Source organism: Podarcis raffonei, chromosome 2 (assembly GCF_027172205.1).
Source record: "Podarcis raffonei isolate rPodRaf1 chromosome 2, rPodRaf1.pri, whole genome shotgun sequence".
Lineage (NCBI taxonomy): Eukaryota > Metazoa > Chordata > Lepidosauria > Squamata > Lacertidae > Podarcis > Podarcis raffonei.
Genome location: NC_070603.1, coordinates 69386529 through 69405675, shown reverse-complemented (window position 1 = coordinate 69405675; position 19147 = coordinate 69386529). Strand labels below are relative to the sequence as shown.

General features: G+C 41.4%; 1 protein-coding gene across 5 annotated transcripts in view; it reads left to right on the top strand.

Annotated features, from left to right (window-relative positions):
* UIMC1 (ubiquitin interaction motif containing 1) overlaps positions 1-19147 on the top strand; it is a 79464-nt gene that overhangs the window by 7984 nt on the left and 52333 nt on the right. For all 5 annotated transcript variants that reach the window (XR_008328959.1, XM_053377205.1, XM_053377204.1 and 2 more), the window contains exon 2: positions 3894-4033. Coding sequence is in view for 4 of the 5 variants with exons in the window: in XM_053377204.1 (XP_053233179.1) it covers positions 3894-4033 (140 nt within the window). In the remaining variant the exon portion in view is untranslated. The remainder of the gene's footprint in view (positions 1-3893; positions 4034-19147) is intronic.

The following is a 19147-nucleotide window of genomic DNA, read 5'->3' as shown; positions in this document are numbered from 1 at the left end:
TCTCCCTTCTTATTTATCCTGGCTCTGGAACCCTTAGCAATCCGAATCCGAGCAGCCTCAGACATCAAGGGAGTGGAAATAAAAGTCAGAACCTATAAATTAGGGCTCTTTGCAGATGACCTAATGGTCACAACACCAGACCCCATAAACACAGCAACCTACCTAATCGGAGAACTCAACACATTTGCAATGGTGTTGGGCCTACAAGTAAACTTTGCAGAGTCAGAAGCTATGTGCTTCAACACCCCTCCTCCCACCCAAAAAGAACTCACTAATATCACCAAGATAAAACTTTGCCACACCAAGTTCAGATACCCAGGGGTACAAATAACCAGAAACCTCAATAAATTATACCTCCACAACTACAAGCCCCTGTTGCGCCAAATAAACAAAGACCTAAAGAGATGGAACAACAAGAATTTCACTCTCTCAGACAAAATAGTCATGATCAAAATGATCACCCTCCCAAAACCTACCTATTCCAAACCCTCCCAATCTGGATTCCCCAAATCCAACTCCGCATGGTTACATGGAAAAAATGTTACAGGGGAAAAATATGAGAGAGAGATGTTGCACATACTTTTGTAAATCAAGAAAATCTTTAATAACAATACATTAAAAAAAGAAAAGAAAGTAATGACATCATCAGTTAATAAGAAATGTAAACAGGAGGTTTAATCAAGTCTTACTTTGATTCGTTCTTGGACATCAGCCGCTAATTTGCTTCTTCGCCACTGATGTATCCCTCACACTTTTCTTGTGTATACACCCTGCTTACTGGCTCTGTGACTTGGTTCACACACCTCTGTATAGACTGAACATGGCAGGGCCACTATGGAACTTGCATGGGCTTGTCAGTGGACTTTGGCTGTAGTAAGTTTACATGTCAAAGGAGGTTCGTATACCCAGTCAGCTATCAGCTCCAACAGGAACAAAGCACAAGGGTTGATGCAATATGTCTTCCTTGGACGTACAGAAATGCCTCCCAGTATGTCATCATCTCCGCCCCTTAAGTCAACAATCTTTTGGACACCAGCTCTCCTCTCTTCACTGTCATCTGAGCACAAGAGTGTCTGGATTATCATTTCGCTGAATGCATACCATGCTGAGCACTAAGTGGTTGGCAAAACAGCATCCACTACAGCCGCCTTTTGTAGCTGAAACAAGATGCAGCGTGCGCCTTCCACCCAATAGTGTTTTACTGTGATGTTGAACCAGCAGGGGTAGTATACACAAACAATGTATTCCACTCTCAGTCTTAAATTGTTGAGGGTTTTGCCTTTAAGTCTTTTTTGAAACCCGTATGCAACGAAGCCTGTTTGCTGCTGTTACCACCTTGAATAGTTCACTGGACCAATGTCTAGAAGAGCCAGATCTGTGGGATGTTTTTCTGCCCTTATGGCCTGTGTGATCTGATACTCGTACACTTAATCAGTAGACAGATCCTTAACAACATTGTCACTCAGTGAAATAAGAGGCTCTCCAATTGAGAGTTGGGTGAATGAAGGATCAAATTCAAGTTCTGCAGCAGTGTCTAGCATCTTGCCACTGCTACCTGTCCACTTGCTGTTAGATAAGGTCTTCCCATCAAATGCTGTGATCAAGTGTCACAGGGGTGTGGACACAAACCAACCAGAGCAGCTTACAACCTGGTTTGACCTCTACCCAGTGCATGGTACCACCCACCCAGCCAGTGTTAGCATTTGTAGAATCACCTCCAATGGCCTGCAGGCTCTTATCAATGCCCTTCTTCATGAAATCTACAGTATAATTAGCAATAATGTCAGCTGGTTTCGCCCTATTTGAACCTTTCTCTGGAGTGAAGTGGTAGAGATACCTTCCACCTGGCTCACTGCACACAGAATAATGCTGTTCTGTGATGATGCTGAGGAACTGCTGATCTGAATTGTCTTCTTTCAGCATATCTTTAGTTGTATCTTCGCGGACGTCTAAAAAGATGTAGTCAGTTTCATCCTTCTGACACAGATAATCAAATTCCTGATCCAGGGATTTTGTTACTTTTTCTTGGTCCCTCTTGACTTTATTGTGATCAATTACAAGTCCTTTGTGTTCTTCAGTGATCAAGCCAGCATCCACAAAGGCAGCAGTGGTGATGGCAGCTGTTGCATGTAGGCCAGCACCCTATCTAATGCTATGCATAGCAACATTATATATTTCAAATGTGTTGTATACATTTTTCTAATTAAAATGTTATTTTTTGAAGTATTAGAAGTGGACGGTATACTTGGTTTTCCTAATGTCAATTAATAACTTCCATCATTTCCATCTTGGGCATCAGCTATTTGTTCTTCATTTTAATCAGCAGAGAAAATAATTTCATTTGATGGTATTGAAGCATCCTGCTTACTTCTCTGCTTATATTCAGCAAGACTTATTCTCTCATCTTCTTGCCACTTGCTTTTTGACTTGTCTCTTATTCCCAGGCAGATCTGGCAAGCCAGACTAATGTGATACAATCATTTTTAATGATTTTAATGCAATTTTTAAAAAGATTCCCATTTGTTTTTTAATATGACAATTTAAAAATTATTGGAAATTCCACAAAAATGTTAAAAGGTCATTATTTTCTATGAAGCTATATACCAAGCAAAACTAAATTACATTAATTTAACCAAAATATCATTTAAATTCCCAAGTGATGCTACAACCTTTTAGCACCCCTCATTTTTGGAATTTGAAAGTTGAAAAATTCAACACGCCCTACCAGGGCAGCCCTTTGCGAACCAAACCTAACCAGTATGGCTCTTGACCATCATCATGCAAATATCTCTGCTGGCTGTAAGATAACCCAGAAAGTTATTCCTACCATGATAGCTTTCATGCAGTGGGACCTTGATTTTTTCTCTATATATTCTTTTGGTTTCCTGTTTGTGTCGTTATCACTTAGGATGCTGAGCTGATAGCCAGAAAAGCTTTGGAGAACATAGTGCGGGGGTGGGGATGGGGAGGATTTGCGGTGTTGCTGCTTCTCTCAGTTGGCCAAGAGCCCTAATCAGCTTTTCTGGCTGTGCTTTCACTGTTAAAGCTTGTTATGTAGCTCTCTTGCTATGTATAGGGTGGCAATGAAGGACTTTGCCGGAAGCGCCAGCTCTAATTGCACTTGTACCTGCCCTCCCCTCTGTTTCTCATAACTCTTAGCATTTCTGGCTTTTCAGCAGTTTTTCCCCTCTAGCTGCAGAATGCCCTTTCTGGAACAGGTAGCCATGGTTTGTCCCAGCAGAGGGCACTATGAGCATGCTGTTCAGTGGGTGACTTAGGCTATAAAAGGAGAGCCAAGTGTCCTTGACTTTTCTCTCTCGTTTTCATTTAGTCTTTTTGCCGTTCTTCTGACCTTTGTCTTATTCCTACAGCACACTTCCAAGCTGTTGCTCTGTGAGCATATTACTTGAAAAATGCAGCTCCTTTCCCGTGCCTAATTGAATATGAAAGCTGGCAACTGCTTCTGATGCTTTGGTTTCCCCCTTCTGTAGTGCTGAGTCTAGCACGATCCGCTGTCCCTTTCTCCGTTTTTCCTGCATCAGCAGTGGAGCCAGGTTTAGGCTAATAGGGGTTTGGGATGGCAGGCTGATGTTTTCTGATGTTGCATGAATAACTTTGGGCAAGTTGGAAATGTGTTTTTGTAGCTGCTATTCATTGCTTTGGAACCTGCTGTTAGTCGGTGTTTTCTAGCTTCTTCCTGATTTAATCAGCTATATAAGGTAGTCTTAATTGGGTGAGTGGGGATTTATGAATGTGCCTCTGAATAAGTCTCAGGTCTCCACACCTATGAGACAAGAATGGATTGCCTAGGGTGCTCTACCTCCAAGTAATCAATTAGGAGGGGAAACTGAACCAGGATCAGTCGGACAAATAAATATTTCTGTTTGTTCCAGTGGAAAGGATGCCAAAGAAAAAGCGGAAAACTTCAGATGGGCCGGATTCCCAGAGCCAGGATCAGGGAGAAGAGTCAAGGGAATTGTCAAATGCCATGGTTGTGGATGCATGCATTGTCATATCTGACAGTGATGGAGAGGTGAGTAGTCAAGAACAAACAATGCAAATTCTGACTTGAATTCTATTTGTATACCAGTGCATTTTCTTTCCCCTCCCCCATAAAATTTTATTTTGAAATAAAGTTGGAAATACAGGCAACAAAATGAAAGAACACCACAGAATATTATATCATGATCACTAATTAAGAGGAAACGGAAAAAGGAACTCACTGATTACTGGCCTTGGTATATCAGACGTGGGCTGCTGGGACAATTAGAGTATAACAGCCTGGGGAGAGGGTCACTAACTACTGGATGAGTTTGGATGTCCAAACTACAGTTAGAAAAGAAATATGCACCTGTATTTGATTAGAATGCAGTCAGGTGTTTGATGGGCTTTCACAGGAGATAAGATAAACAAAAACCATGGTGTCAGAACGCCCTGTCCCCCCCAATACAATTGCTTCCTTATTGAGCAACTTCATACATAATCATGGTCCCTCAGATTTAATCAATCTGCTAATTTATTTTTATGGGAGAGTTTATTCTACCTCTCTATCTGGAGTTAGGTAGCTGGACTTTGACACAATAGTCTATTCTGCTTAATGTATTTTTAGGAGAGCTTTGATTTATTTTTCTCTAAGTAATCATATTGTCATACTTGGAAAGAATAGGCATTTGGCATTGGAAATAAACTCTCCACACCCCCAGTTTCCTCTCACTACTGTATTGGCCTGAATATAAGCCGCATCCGCAAATAAGCTGCACCTTTAAAATTAGGTGGCTTGGGGGAGACTTGGAAGCCACGGAAGGGATGGGCACCATTGCCCTGTGCTCCCAGGCTGCTCACGGGGTGGGGGGAGCCACACCACTTTGCCGGTGGCGTAAGGTCACAAATATAAGCCGCACTTTAACTTTTAATGATCGGAATTTGGAAAAAAAAATGTGCGGCTTATATTCGGGCCAATATATTCGGGTTTGTAGTTTTTATTATCTCTCTCTCTCTCACACACACACACACACGGCTCTTTGCAGTATATTTTAAACACTAAACAAAACACTTTAAACTAAAATATCTGCATGCTCATAGGGGGAAGAAATCTGTGTCTCATGTGATTTGACAGGACAAATCCTAGTTCGTATAGCTCAAAATTGCCACTTTGAATTTTGTGCAGAAAGTAGCTGAAAGCTGACTTGAAACACCTCTGTCAGGAGGGTGAATGTGTTCTGCATCAGCTGCAGTCACCCAGCAGTCTTCAATTCTCTGTATACAGTTAATTACAGGAGCCTGCTTTGAATCTAAGAATAGCTTGCTGGAGAAGGCCAGTGGCCCATCTAGTCCAGCATCATATTCTCACAAGTCTAACCAGATGCCTGTGGAAGCTTAGGAAGGGATGAACACAGGCCAGTAGATATAAATAGGTAAAAAAAAGGTTGTGGCCAGAGGTGGAGAAAAGCTTCCCCATATACCCTGTTCTCCAAGTACAACATTTTATATTTATTTATTTAGAATATTTTAGATGCCACCCTTTAAGGAAACTTCCAGGGTGGTTTAGAAAAACAGAAGTGCACATGACCCCTAAAAATGTTCCCATGTTATGAGAACTTGCCCTGTAAGCTGCTGAAGGAGGATGGTAGGTGTCTGAGGTGTTGGGGATGACACTCCAAAGTTATTCCAGTTGTGGTATCTATTTGTTTAAAATATGCTGTAGTGATGGCTAAGTGTTGTTCAGCTGAACTTCAAGAAGATTAACAAATGACCCTGTTCAGACAGGAGTCTCATTCTGTCCAGTGTGACATAATTATGTTTAATAGAAACCAAATGTCAAGCTTGGGGGCATTCCACAGAATTCCCTAATGACAACCTTTAACTATTAAATAAGTGCTGATAGCAGCCTTATTCACACAGCTTACTGATTCTAGGGAAGGTCCAAATCCTTGTAAGCTAAAGCCAAGTCCAGCAAAACAACCACCAGAGGAACTCATTTGCCATTGTATAGTTGCAGTTTTTACGGTACATCCTCACTCAGTACTTTTAAAATTTCAGGATAGCATTTTACACAATATCAAGGGATCTTGACTTCCCTACTGATTATAGATCTTGTGTCTAGTTCCTTTAGTGGCCAGTATTGATAAGCAGATAGTTATTATGTGCAAAGACTAAAAACAAAGGAAAAACCACAAAAACAAAACACAAATACAAAAAATCCCACATAAGCTAAACAGAGTTTGGGGGGGGGCCTTTACATCAGATGATATTGAAAGTTACATCTGCATCCTTATTAGAGATCTTCCCTGCTGGGAAAATTCTTTAAAGAAATACATCATACAGCAATGATTATTCCTTTTTGTTAAACCCCAATCTCGGCAAATATGCTAAGCTAACTTCAGATTTGTGCTGTGTTGCGATCTTCATATTGAAATCTGCAAGGAAAGAGAAAACCAATAATGACAAGAGAGTCTACAATGCATGCAAGATCAGGACCTATTGTTGGCCACAATCTTTTATCTCAGTGTGCATATATTTGAAAATAGAGAAACAAAATAACTCTTAAAATGAATCTGTAAAAATAATAGGCACTTTCACTTGACTGTACGTTCAGACCTATAAACAATAAATTCTGGTGGCATAATCTCTCATATTACAGTACAGGATATGCTCAGGGAGGCCATTAAAGAGCCAATTAGGTTCTGTTTAAGTGAAAACAGTTCACAGCCAGTTGAGTAAATGGATTTATTCTGTTTGCTCTGTTTTCAGATCTGAGGCTATAACCCTGCCTTCTCATTTTCTCTCCTGCAAAAAATACCTTTCCTGGGAATTGTGAAAAATGTGTCTGACTCCTGAAACATTTCCTCAGATTTGCCAGGCATGCATGCAATACAAAATTCAAGTCCTGAATTCCATTGTTGCATTAAAGTAAAAGGCATGTAATAGTCTGGATAAACGACAGTTTTAGAGAGGAGTAGATTCTCAATTCTTCTGGCAGCTGCTCACATGTGGTTCCCTATGATACACAGATTTATAAGGCAGGCTTGGAAACCAGAAGTTCATTGGGCTCTTTCTTTGGCAACCTCCTGACAGGTATCTTTAGAACAAGCCTCCCATCCTCCTCTTGAGCCAGGATGCTTTGTAGCAGTTGCAGCTGGAAAGTCTCCAGCAACTCGCTTTTGATGATCTCTGGCAGGCTGAGTCTCCCTGGTGTTTCTCAGTCATGCTTTGTTGTCAAACTCCTCTGTGCTATTTTGCAAACTTCTTCTTGCAGTGGGCTTTGCCATAGCATCTGTTAAGGCTAATCTGAAGCAACTTTTCTGCCCAGTGGCCTGTCTAATCAATACTGATTGCCTCATAGGCTCGAGTTGCTTTTGTCTTCAACTTGTGCTGTCTGTGCATATGTGATTAGACCCTTTATCAGCCTTTTACTGATATCGACAAAAAATGGTTTCTTTTCTCAGTAGAGTGTATGTAGATTGTGAAGCGATGTTAAGCTGAATTCACTCTAACATATTCGTTATATATTTATCACACCCTCCTTTAGAGAACTCAAGAGTGCTACCCTGTAAAGTAAATTAGACTGAGAGGGAAAGGAAGTTCTGTTGCACGGGCAGAGGTCTCTGTGTTAATGGGATGATTTTGTTGGATAAAACCCTTTATACTGACTTTATTCTGTAGTTTTACATATTTCATTAGGACAACTTGTTGAGCTGAATCTGTACAGCTTTCAAGGTATAAGAAAGAAGATGTAGAAGCTGGCATTGGGTCAGCCTTTTGGTCCATGTAGCTCAGGACAATCTCCTTCAACTTGCAGTAACTCCCTACTCTGTTGCTGTCATCCTTTCAATTGGAGATGATAGGAATTGTACCTCAACCATTCCACATGGCAACTCTCTATTTATTTTTATCTATATCTATATCTATATCTATACACACACACACACACACACACACACACACCACTTGCATTATAGAATATCAAAGCAGCGCAGAGAAAGCCAGAAATAAGTATAAAATACACATCAGAAATAATACAATTGAAATATCAGTATAACTCCAGGAGATGATCAGCAGACAATAATTAAAAATCGCATTCAGAAACTGGGTAAATAAAAAGGTCTGCATCAGAAACAGCAGATTGTAGGAGTCACAAGAGGTCTGGAGGGTGGCAACACAATAACAGGCCTTTTCTATGGTGACTTCCCATTTGTGGAATGTTCTCCCCAGGGAGTCTTGCCTGGGGCCTTCATCTTTAGGTGCCAGGTGAAAACTGTTTCTCTGTAATCAGGCCTTTGGCTGATTAACATTCTATAGTATTTTAAATGTGTTGATGGGAGAGGGGTTATTGGCTTGTTTTTGTTTTATTATGTATTTTGTGCTCTTATTTTGTATTTTGAACTGGCCTGTGATCTTCAGATGAAGGGTGGTATACAACTGTAATAACTAAATAAACAATAAATCAATAAAATTAATACATTGAACATGGCCTAGATTGAAGCATATGGTCAGCCAGTGCAGCTGCTTCAACAAAGGTGTCATATATTGATGTCAGTTAACTCCGGACAGCAAACTCACAGCAGCATTTTGCAGTAACTGCAACTTCTGAACCAGCCTCAGGGACAGTCCCAATGAAGTGCATTGCAGTAATCAAGTGAGCGGTGTATGTGCCACAGTCATGAGGTTATCCCTGTCGACGACTGTCAATAGCTGGCATACCAAGCTAAGCTGGTAGAAGCCAGCCCTCACTACTGAAGCCACTTGAGCCTCTAGTGACACATGAATCAATGAGTACCCCCAGACTATGAACATGCTCCTTTTATGGGAGTGTCCAGAACAGGCGAATGGCCAGTTTCCTGGATGCCCAAGCCACCTACCAGCAGTACCTTCATCTTGCCAGGATACGATTTCAGTATATTGGCCATGTTCTATCCCCACTGTTTGAAACAGTAGGCTTTTGAATACCATTTGCCAGGAATCACAAGCCGGGAGATTATAGTTGCACTTAGGCCCTGCTGGTGGGCTTCCCATAGGCATCTGTTTGGCCATTGTAGGAACAAGATACTGGACTAGGTAGGCCTTTGGCCAGAATCAGCAGGGCTCTTCTTATCTTACATATTATTTGCAAGCCCAAGCGGAGTGCAGGTTTTTGTGACAGAGGAGAGACTATTGAAATCTTTCCGCTACATCCGTGAACTACATGCACTTATTTTACTCTTCTTCAGTACAGAAGCTATGAGCTTCAAAAGTCAAAGTGCTTGAAAGAAATATATTGGATGAATCTTGAGCAGGTCAAGACTACTTGTCATTCCAGAATATTATTTCATAGAATAAAACACTTTTCTTCCACTAGCATTGGTTCAGCATGTTTACTGCTTGTGGGCTCCTCATAAACATTTAGTTTTATTTATTTTATATTTTATTTATATAATTTATCTCCTGCACCCATCATATGTGATCTTGGGCCCACAACAATAAACACCCAAGTATATTTGGGTTATATAATGGCTCATTCAGAAGGCCTGAAGCAGGGGAGAGTCTTCAGCTGGTGCAATAATAATAATAATAATAACTAAAGTTGGTACCTGGCAATGCTTGGAGGGCAGGTTGCTGGTCAGTGTGAGGACAGGTTGCTGGGCTAGATGGTCTGTGCTGGCAGGACTCCTATGCATTAGAAGGAAGTGTGCAATTCATAGCTGCAGGGAGAGGGCTTGTCTTACTGGTGTTTGCCACTTCTGAAAAAGGGCTACATGAAGATTCCAGCGATTAGAATAGGAGAGTTTTTTTGGGGGGGGGAATATCATTTTCTCAATGAGAATATATAGTTCTTTGGGTGTTGGGAAGATACAGTACTGGAAAGACATTTAAATCCCCTGAAATGTGCAAAACAAGTGAGCGAAATAGTGATAGCCTCAATAGACCCTATGTATGATTTGCTCTATTGGATAGCTGCAGTCCAGGGAGCTTCTGCAGTGAATCCAATTAATCCTCGTGGCCTAAACACACACGCGCGGTTTTCAGTGACTCAGATTTTTAAAAGCATACTTATTTAATAAAACCAGAAAATGAAAAACACTATTTAATTAGGTCTTAGATCTGCTCATGGGAAGATTTTGTTTCTAGTGGGAGCAAACCCCTTAATCCAGAAGTACTCTATATCTGTGCTGGCGAGAATGGCCTTGAGATACCTTCATTGAATGCAGAGAAGGAAAGAAATCAACAAAGGCAGTGGGGCTGCTCTAATCTGACCCAGCCTTTTAATAATGCTCATCCGCCTACGAGAATATCAACTACTCAAGGGACCATTCAACCAACTGCCTTTTTAATAAGACTGCTAGTCCAAAAATAATCTTAATCAATTAAGTATCTCCAGCACTGCTACAAGGTCATTCCTAATGCAAAACTTACAAGGAAAACTAATAGTTATGCTTGATTTGATCTCTGTGCTGTATTCCTCTGTTCACAGGAAGAATTCTGGATAGAGTTTCCCTTTCTTTGGGTTAAAAAGCTTTCAGAATATCATCATCTGTGTTGCTTTTTTCAAATAGGGATGTGCAGTTTAATTTATGCTTACAAGCAACTGCAGCGTCAGTTTTGTCCAAAGACTGCAGAAAGAGATTTGTTCTCAAAAACTCCATACATTTTCATTCAAAAGGGACTGATTAATTTACCACTGTTTCAAGCTAGATGATTTGAAAACTGTTAATGAATTCTTACAAAATAACCTTATGTGCAGTGACTAGAAAATAAGGACCATTGAAATCATCTTAAATAGCCTACATAACTCAGTTATCTAAAATCTAGATGTGCACAATATTAATACATCCAGTACTGCTGTATAGGACAGAATCTTGGGTGACAATGAAAAAATGAGAAACACACATTGATGATATCTGAAAACAAAATTATCAGGAAAATCTTTGGTCATATCAGGGAAAATGAAACCTGCAAATGAAGTATTAAAGAAGAAATAAGAAGTCTCTATCACAAGCCAAGCATAGTGGGGGAGATTAAGGCAAATTTATTTCAGTAGCTTGGGCGCATCCGAGATACGGATAAGCAGAGAGCAGTGACAAAACAACTTTTGTAGTAACACCATGCCTTATTATTATTAAATTTGTAAGCTGCCCTTCATCTGAAGATGACAGGATGGTCCACAACATAAAAATACAAAATGAGAACACAAAATACACTATAAAACAAAAACAAACCACTAACCTCTCTCCCACAAACACAGAGAATGTTAAGCCAAAGGCCTGGCTATAGATGTTTTTGCCTGTTGCTTAAAGATCTGTAATGAAGGTGCCAGGTGAGCCTCCCCGGGGAGAGCATTCCACAAGTTGGGAGCCACAACAGAAAAGGCCCATTCTCGTGTTGTCACCCTCCAGACCTTATGAAGCAGTTCATATGGGAAGAGGCAGTCCTTGAGGTACTGTGGTCCTGAGTCATTTAAGCCTTTATAGGTCAAAACTGACACTTTGAATTGGGCCCAAAAACTAATGGGCAGCTAGTGCAGTCAGGCCAGGATTGATGTAATATGATCAGACTGTCTTGCTCTGGTGACCTTACTTCATTTTAACTTTTCCAGGATATTCCTGAAAATTCCAATTTAGGAGCAATATGAGGGTGGGGGTAATGTTTCAGCAGGGAGGTAGCTTTGTTGCTGTGTGGGAAGTCAGCCAGGCTGCTTCCTTCTCGCCACCTACAGTGGTACCTTGGGTTACAAACGCTTCGGGTTACAAACTCCGCTAACCAGGAAGTGGTTGCTCCAGGTTAAGAACTTTGCCCCAGGATAAGAACGGAAATTGTGTGCCAGCGGCGCTAGCTGGAGGCCCCATTAGACTTGTTTCACAGGGAGTCTGAAGAAGCCTTTTGTTAATGTCACCTTGACAGAGAGTTGAGCTAAAGTATCAAGGCAAAATCAGAAGTCTGGCTGCCAGGAGTAAAAGTGTCAAGGGGTTTCTCTGAACTTTGTTGCGAAAAGAATAGGTGCAAGCTTAGAGTACATGCTGGGTAATTGCCTATCCGACCGTAGTTTGTTAAAGAGGACCAGCTTTCCAGTGACAAATATAGGGCACTGACAGGGGCTAGCTCTTCCTTTTTACGCAACTGCAAAATGACGAAGCTTGTAAAAAGAATATTAAAGTGTAAACAGGTGAAACGAGAGGAGAGAGCACAGCAAGGGGGATAAAACAGGATGGCTGTGTAGCTGTCCAAACCCACCCACACAGCATCAAGCAGCAGCAGCAGCAGCAGCAGCTTTGCTCTGTTTTAGGCATGCTGTAAAGAACCATCTGGGAATCTCTGGAATGGTTAACACCTGTCATGTTACTACAGCCAATAACAAAACAGTCCGTTTGTGAGCGCCTTGATAAAAATGGATCATCAAAAAGAAGGCTAGATGGATTTGTCTGGAGAGAAAACGCACACATATCATGGCGAGCTAATGCTGTTTGTTTCTAATAAAATGGTGGTTTTTCTAGCCAGTGCAATTACTATGCCATGATCATGTTAAGATATTTGGTATATTTCCCACCATATCTTCTCATAAGCAATTAGGAAAATATGGATTGTAAGTGTCTGCTAGGGAGGTAGTTCCCTCCTCCAGATCCATATCCCCTGGATTCCCAAGGGCTCTCCACTGCTATTTCACCAGATCTACCAGAAATAGTAGACCATTTCTCTGGTGCTATTCATTTATTTGGAATATTTACTTTGCCCCTCATCTGGAAAAAAATCATGCAGATGCTCATGGTCGCACATCTGATCATGGCTTGGAGGAAATGCAGAATTGCAGAATTCTAAAGGGGCAGGCTGTTAGATGAAGTAGAGCAGAGGTGGCTGCCCTGTGGCCCTCCCATTGTGCGGGTTTGGACTGATAGGAGCTGGACTTCAACAATATCTGGAAGCCCAAAATTTAGATAATAGTCACTCTTGAAGTATTTTCAGATAATGCAAAGCCAGAATAAATTCCACATGACTATTCACCACCCTGCTTTCTAGTAAAAGTCACCATTGACAGAATTCCCCCATCAAAGTTAAGATTCTACCACTACTTCGACATGCCTTATTTCTTGACAGTCCTCCCTAGCACTCCTCCTGTCATTCTGCATAGCATACTGGCCCTTCTCTTTGACTCACTTCTTCTTGCATCAGTTCTGTGTTGTTGCTGCCCTTTTTCTCAAAACACCACACTTTCAACTTTCTCAAGTCTATTCCCTATACTCTGTATCCTTCTTTCAGTTTCTTTGCCTCTGGGCTCCCTTTGTCTTTGTCCTGGGTCCTCAGCCTAGCCAAGTAATGTTTTGATTCCAGCAAAACTGACAGCTTTACTTTCCCTCACAGAAGTTAGACTATAGCTGGCTTAGTGTCCTTATTACTATACTAGCTCAGCCAACCACAAGCCCAAAACAATATCCTGGCCCTAAATTTTCTTAACACATTGGGAAATGGAGGAGCAGAAGTAAAAATTCTCCTAAGACAAGCATAATTACATGAACAAGAGAAAAATCAATGTCGTATTAACAAAATTGGTTAGATAATTGCTCCACTTAGAAAAATCTGCATGGTTCTAGGGAACTACTGTATAGCCTAAATAAGTATGTTGCAATGCTGATATGCCCAAAAGGCAACTTGAACTAGCAGAATTTTAAACATTGCTTCCATATGACAGAAAATCATTGTTTCATTCTCTTCCATACTAGTCAGACCTTAGTACGGACTTGGGAGAAAAATCAAGAGCAGAAAAAGGATAAAGCTTTTGAAAATAAGACTTAGTAGAAAAGGCTGGTGGTGGAGTCTGGAGATGACAACCACTTTCTAATAGATGTACATTTTTTCTATAGCTGTTCAAGCAGAAATGCAACTGACAGGAAGTAATGGACTTTTGTTGAAGGAGGGAAGATTTTTAACATCACGTTCAAAACTGAGAAAAGTTAAGAACTCAATAAGAGAGGTTTGGGAATACCTCGTCCATTGGATGTTTTTCAGTAGAGACAAAGATCAGTTAGGGGCAGTTAAAGTAGAAACAATCATACTGAAGGTAGGCATGGGTCTAAATCAGGGATGGGTAACTAAGACCAACTCATCTGCTACCTACTGAGCCGTGCTCATTTATTGGTCCACTAGAGTCAAGGATCAATCAACAACAATGAAGTGACAGATAATTTCCCTGTATATATCCCAGGTAGGTAGGTACATTTTAGGTGTGTCCAATTGACATGCAATTGCCAACTCATGGGTCCTCTTGGGTCAGAGCAGAATGGAATGGAAGGTGGGGCAGAGGTTGGGAGCAGAATGCCTGTGCGAAATGGTCACTGCCTGTTTATAAATTGCTGCTTAGGTGGTGGGTCAAAGCAAAGAAGTATGCAATTTACAGATTATATGTTGTTGTTATTCCATCACCCAAATAGGTTACATATTCATTTTCTGCTCCAAAATTATCTGATTCTAGGAAAGCATATCTTTATTTTTCTTTCTAGTTCTATGTCATAAAATTATATTTCCCCTTAGATAGAACCAAGGCCCTTGGGCTGCCTGTCCTCTTTAACGCATTAAGCTAAACATGGAAAGCAAACGTACCTCCAGGCGCTCTCTTAATCCTTTTAGCAGGTAGACTCTGAGTGGTCTGCAAGCAAATTTTTTAAAGGGATCAGATGTGCACTAGGTGAACATCCAGTCGTTGCATTACATACTTACCAAATTCCAAGTTGCAGGATCAGCAGTCACTACTTGTTCAGCCTGCATGGATTTTCAAATCTGCTTGGTTTTTCAGAGAATCCTTTACCTACTTCCAAACAGGGGTCAATTCAAATATGCAGAAATAGCAAGTAATACAGTCCTTCCTTGACCTTTGCACATTAGGACTGCAGGTGGAAGGTGGGGGGGGGCATATGTTTAGATAAGCCCCTATATATCTGCCTGGATCACTGCAGTGCTCTCTATATGGGGCTGGCTTTAGAAATGACCTGGGAAGCCAGAACTGTTTCAGAACACACCTGCCAGGATGTGGTAGCAGCAAGGCAGTTGGGACTTATTACACTGATTCTATACCAACTACACGTGTTGCCAGTTTTTCTGGGCTCAGTTTTAAGAGCTGGTGTTAATCTTGTTCTAGATCAGTGGTTCCCAATTGGTGGTCCGCATAACCCACTCTGGGGGTCCGTGGCACATATCCGTCAACTGTCTGGGACATCCTGTTCTGGGAAGCCATGCTCTCATGTGAGAGCATGGAACGCCAAAACATGCAGGTCACGTGACTCATGTGGCCGTGCAGCCCAGAAGATGGGCTTCCCAGTTTTGCACTGGGACATGTTGGAGGGTATAGTGGCACCATTCACATAACAAAAACTACCACAGATATAACACTTTCAAAGGTAGGGGTTCCATGGCTTGGCTTTTGAAAAACTGGGTTCTGCAGTACTTAACTAGTTGGGAACCACTGTTTAGGCCATTTAAGTATTGAAGGGTTATTTGGTGCAAGAACTGCTTGTACCAATATTAGTTTGCCTGAGCTCAGTATCAGAGGCTGTTCTCTCTTGCCCTTCATTAGCAAAATCTGAGTGGCAGATACCAGAGATGGAGCCTTTTTGGTGGTAACAGAGCATCTGAGGAATTCCTTCCCTGAAGAGCTCTGAAAAGCCCCTTCTACTGGATTTTTATGCTGATGTGTTTTTACCTCTCCCGTTGCCCCCCCCCATTATTAACTGTTAACGGCTTTTCTAAGCTGCTTTGGAGGAAATATTTTAAAGAGTAGAATATAAACAATCAAACAAATAAAATAAAGCAGCAGAAGAAAGTAGTCCCGAAGGCAAGCTTTCTACGGTTTTATTCAGGTCAAAGCAAATGAATGGCTGGGGAAATATTTCTAGAAACTATAGGAAGAGGAGAGCCAATGGGGGACTAGAGCTTGTGGGTGTGCAGCCTACAAGCAGGTGAAAGCAGGGTGGTGTCACCAGGTCTGGTAGGGGAGATTAAGCAGCTCAGCTCAGAGGACAAGGGATGCCGTGTTGAAGACTCTTGGACTAAGCGGGGCATGGAGTGTAAACTGTGTTGGGAGCAGAACCTGTTTTTCAGAGAGTGAATGAACCATATTTTGAATTTGTATATGACAGGGAATAAGGCCTTTTTAAAAAGCATTAGTATTAAAGCTGGAAGGTACTGTGAGAAATAAATGGAAGTGCTATCTCTTAAGTGAGTGGAAGGGGAGTGGTGAATAACTACTTCTGTACTAAATGGCTTGCTTGTTTGATTATTTTAAAAGCAGTGAAAGAAAATGCATATTGGGACTTGGAGAATCATATAATACTATGCCTTGCACTTAGTTTGTGAGGCATGTTCCTGGGATGAAATTTTTTAAAAGCTCAAGACAAAGGGTAGCACAGAACAGCAGTGAATTCAGTTCTGAGTAACAGCACAGAGAGGAAGGGACTGGTGTTGGGTTTGCTTGTGTTTAACGTCTAAATTAATTATCAAAATTCACGCACTAATGAAATCCATAGATGAGATTAAATAGTGAGAAGCTGCAAGCACACACCATAGCAGGATCGCATTCCAAAGGGGCCAGGAGTACTTAGAAAACATGAACAGAACTCCACAAAATTAAGCATGATTTGCAAAAATATAGCTTATAGATGTGACCAATGCATTATGCACCAGCAATACATTAAGCACCATTCCCTTCTCTTTGAATATTTCTGACCATAGGATCTCACCCAGTAGTTCAAGCTTTTTGAAACCAGCCTTCTTAAATTCCAGAGTGCATGTCTGACTACACTCAGCTTTCCCTTGTCTCTGTGTAATGAAACCCAAGAGAACAGGATCACTTTCTCAGTACTGAATGTTTAGTAATCTGATCTAGGAAGGTATCATCCAAGCCTTCACTCTGGCTTCGCAGGCAATGTAGTATCCGAAGAATGTAGTGTATCCGAAGAAGTGTGCATGCACACGAAAGCTCATACCAAGAACAAACTTAGTTGGTCTCTAAGGTGCTACTGGACAATTTCTTTTTATTCTTTTTATATATTTCTACCCATAGTCACCAACAGTGTAATTTTTTTTTTTAAAAAAATATTTTTATTAAAGTTTTCTTGGTTTACAAAGGTATGCACAATGTATCTTTTTTAAGTTACATTTTCCATAGGTCAGTTTCATTTGTTGAGGCATTAGGGTTACATTAGGAAGAAAAAGGGTGGAAGAGGCGGAGGGGGCCATGGTGGGTGGGGGTGTGGTTGGGAGGCGATATTTCTATTTTGCTTAATGTATGTGTATTTCTTGTACTGCTGTTTCCCAGAATAGTTGGATTTTGGGACATTCCCACCACATGTGGAGGTATGTGCCCGTGGAGGTGCACCCTCTCCAGCATTTTGGTGAGGTTCCTGAGCGTATTAGCTCTAGTTTCCTTGGTGTTAGGTACCACCTTTAGGTAAGTTTCAGAGTGAGTTCTTTTCTTTTCGTTGATATGGATTTAAAGGGGGGTTTAGGCTACATTCTGGCCCACTGAGTGGGGTTAATCTCATAGCCTATTTCGTCTTCCCATTGTTTTTTTATTACGTCTAGCGTGTTCGTGGGATTTTGGAGTAGTATTTTGTATATTGCAGATACCATCCCTTTGCCATGTCCCTTTGTTGTTAGGAACCCACAGTGTATCTGAAGAAGTGTGCATGCACACGAAAGCTTATATCAAGAACAACTTAGTTGGTCTCTAAGGTGCTACTGGACATTTTATTTTATTTTATTTTTTTATATTTCTACTCACAGTCAAGTCACTGTTGTTTCCCTCTCCTACAATTTTTACTCATATACTCTCAGTCTGCATTCTATCATTCAAGTCATGGATCTCTTGATAAGTGTACACATTCTTTACATATAATTTTGCTACCTCTCCTTTCCTGTATGGGCTATTCCTTTTGAATAGGGTATACCTCTCAGTTTCTACATTCCAGTCATGAGTTTCATCCTACCAGGTTTCACTAATGCCTAAAAGATCATATTTGCCAACCTGTATTAAGAGTGAAAATTCTTCTTGCTTGTTTCCTGTACTCTGTGCATTAGTGTAGAGACAAGTAAAACAATGAGTCTTTCCTCTGCACACTGCTGCCTCTGTCACCCTCAAAAGGAAGTCATCTGCTGCCACCACACATCACTTTCTTCTATGGAGAGTAGCAGGAATTGTTCTGTTCACTGCCACCTCAGTGTGTTTTGGGTTTTCTACTTCTATTCTATCCTGGCTGAGAATCGGTGTCCAGGATGAGGGCATAGAATTGATTTTGCCACTCCAGAGACAAAACATGGCTCCTGACAGTCCTGCTTTCTTTGTGTTATGTTCCTTCAGGGGGTTGCCTCCTGTATTGGGTGATCTTGCTCCTCCCTAGGGTTCCCTTCCTGCATCTCTGCTCCAAGATAGTCCACTCGGGTCTAGTGAGAATTTCCTCATCTTGCCTGATAGCTCAGAGTGTGGTTGGCAGGCCTCAAGTTGCTGTACCTTCTCTTCCAGCAAGGTAATCAGCTTGCACTTGCTACATGTGTAGTTTTGCCCATTCTTAGGCAGGAAGACAAACGTGGCACAGATGTTGCTGGTAATTGCAGCAGCTCCATTACTCTCCAGGTCTCTTGGTTCCCCACACACTGTGAGACAGCTCCAGGCTTCCCCCTCAAACTAAGCAACCTTGCAAATGCCCCTGTTTACAAGTCCTGGTCATGAGAGCTTCACCTGCTGGATTTCCTCCTGTAGTGCTTGTATTAAAAATACAGCAGCCCTGTCTTGTTGCAGGTGGCGCTGTTGCCATGTTTGAAACCGCCTGTGTTTGAAGCATCTGCTGCGCCAAGATGGTGAGGCCCGTAAGGCCCAGCGCTTGAAGAGGGGGTGGTCAGGGATGCCACAGAGATGAGTTTTGCCAGATGCTGAGAGGGGAACACGACTGCCTGAGGAGTTCCAGGCAATTTTCATCCCCCCACCTCCCCACTTTTTCTTGCTTGTATTCTTACTTGTCTTGAGACTGCCTTCTCAGCAATACCACTGCTTCAACCTTTTCAGACAGATAGCCATGTTAGTCTTTTGCATCAAAAACAACAAAAGAGTCTAGTAGTGCTTTTAAAGACTAACGAAGATATTATGGCATAATCTTTCATAGACCAAGTGGACTGTAGTCCATGAAAGCTTAAGCCG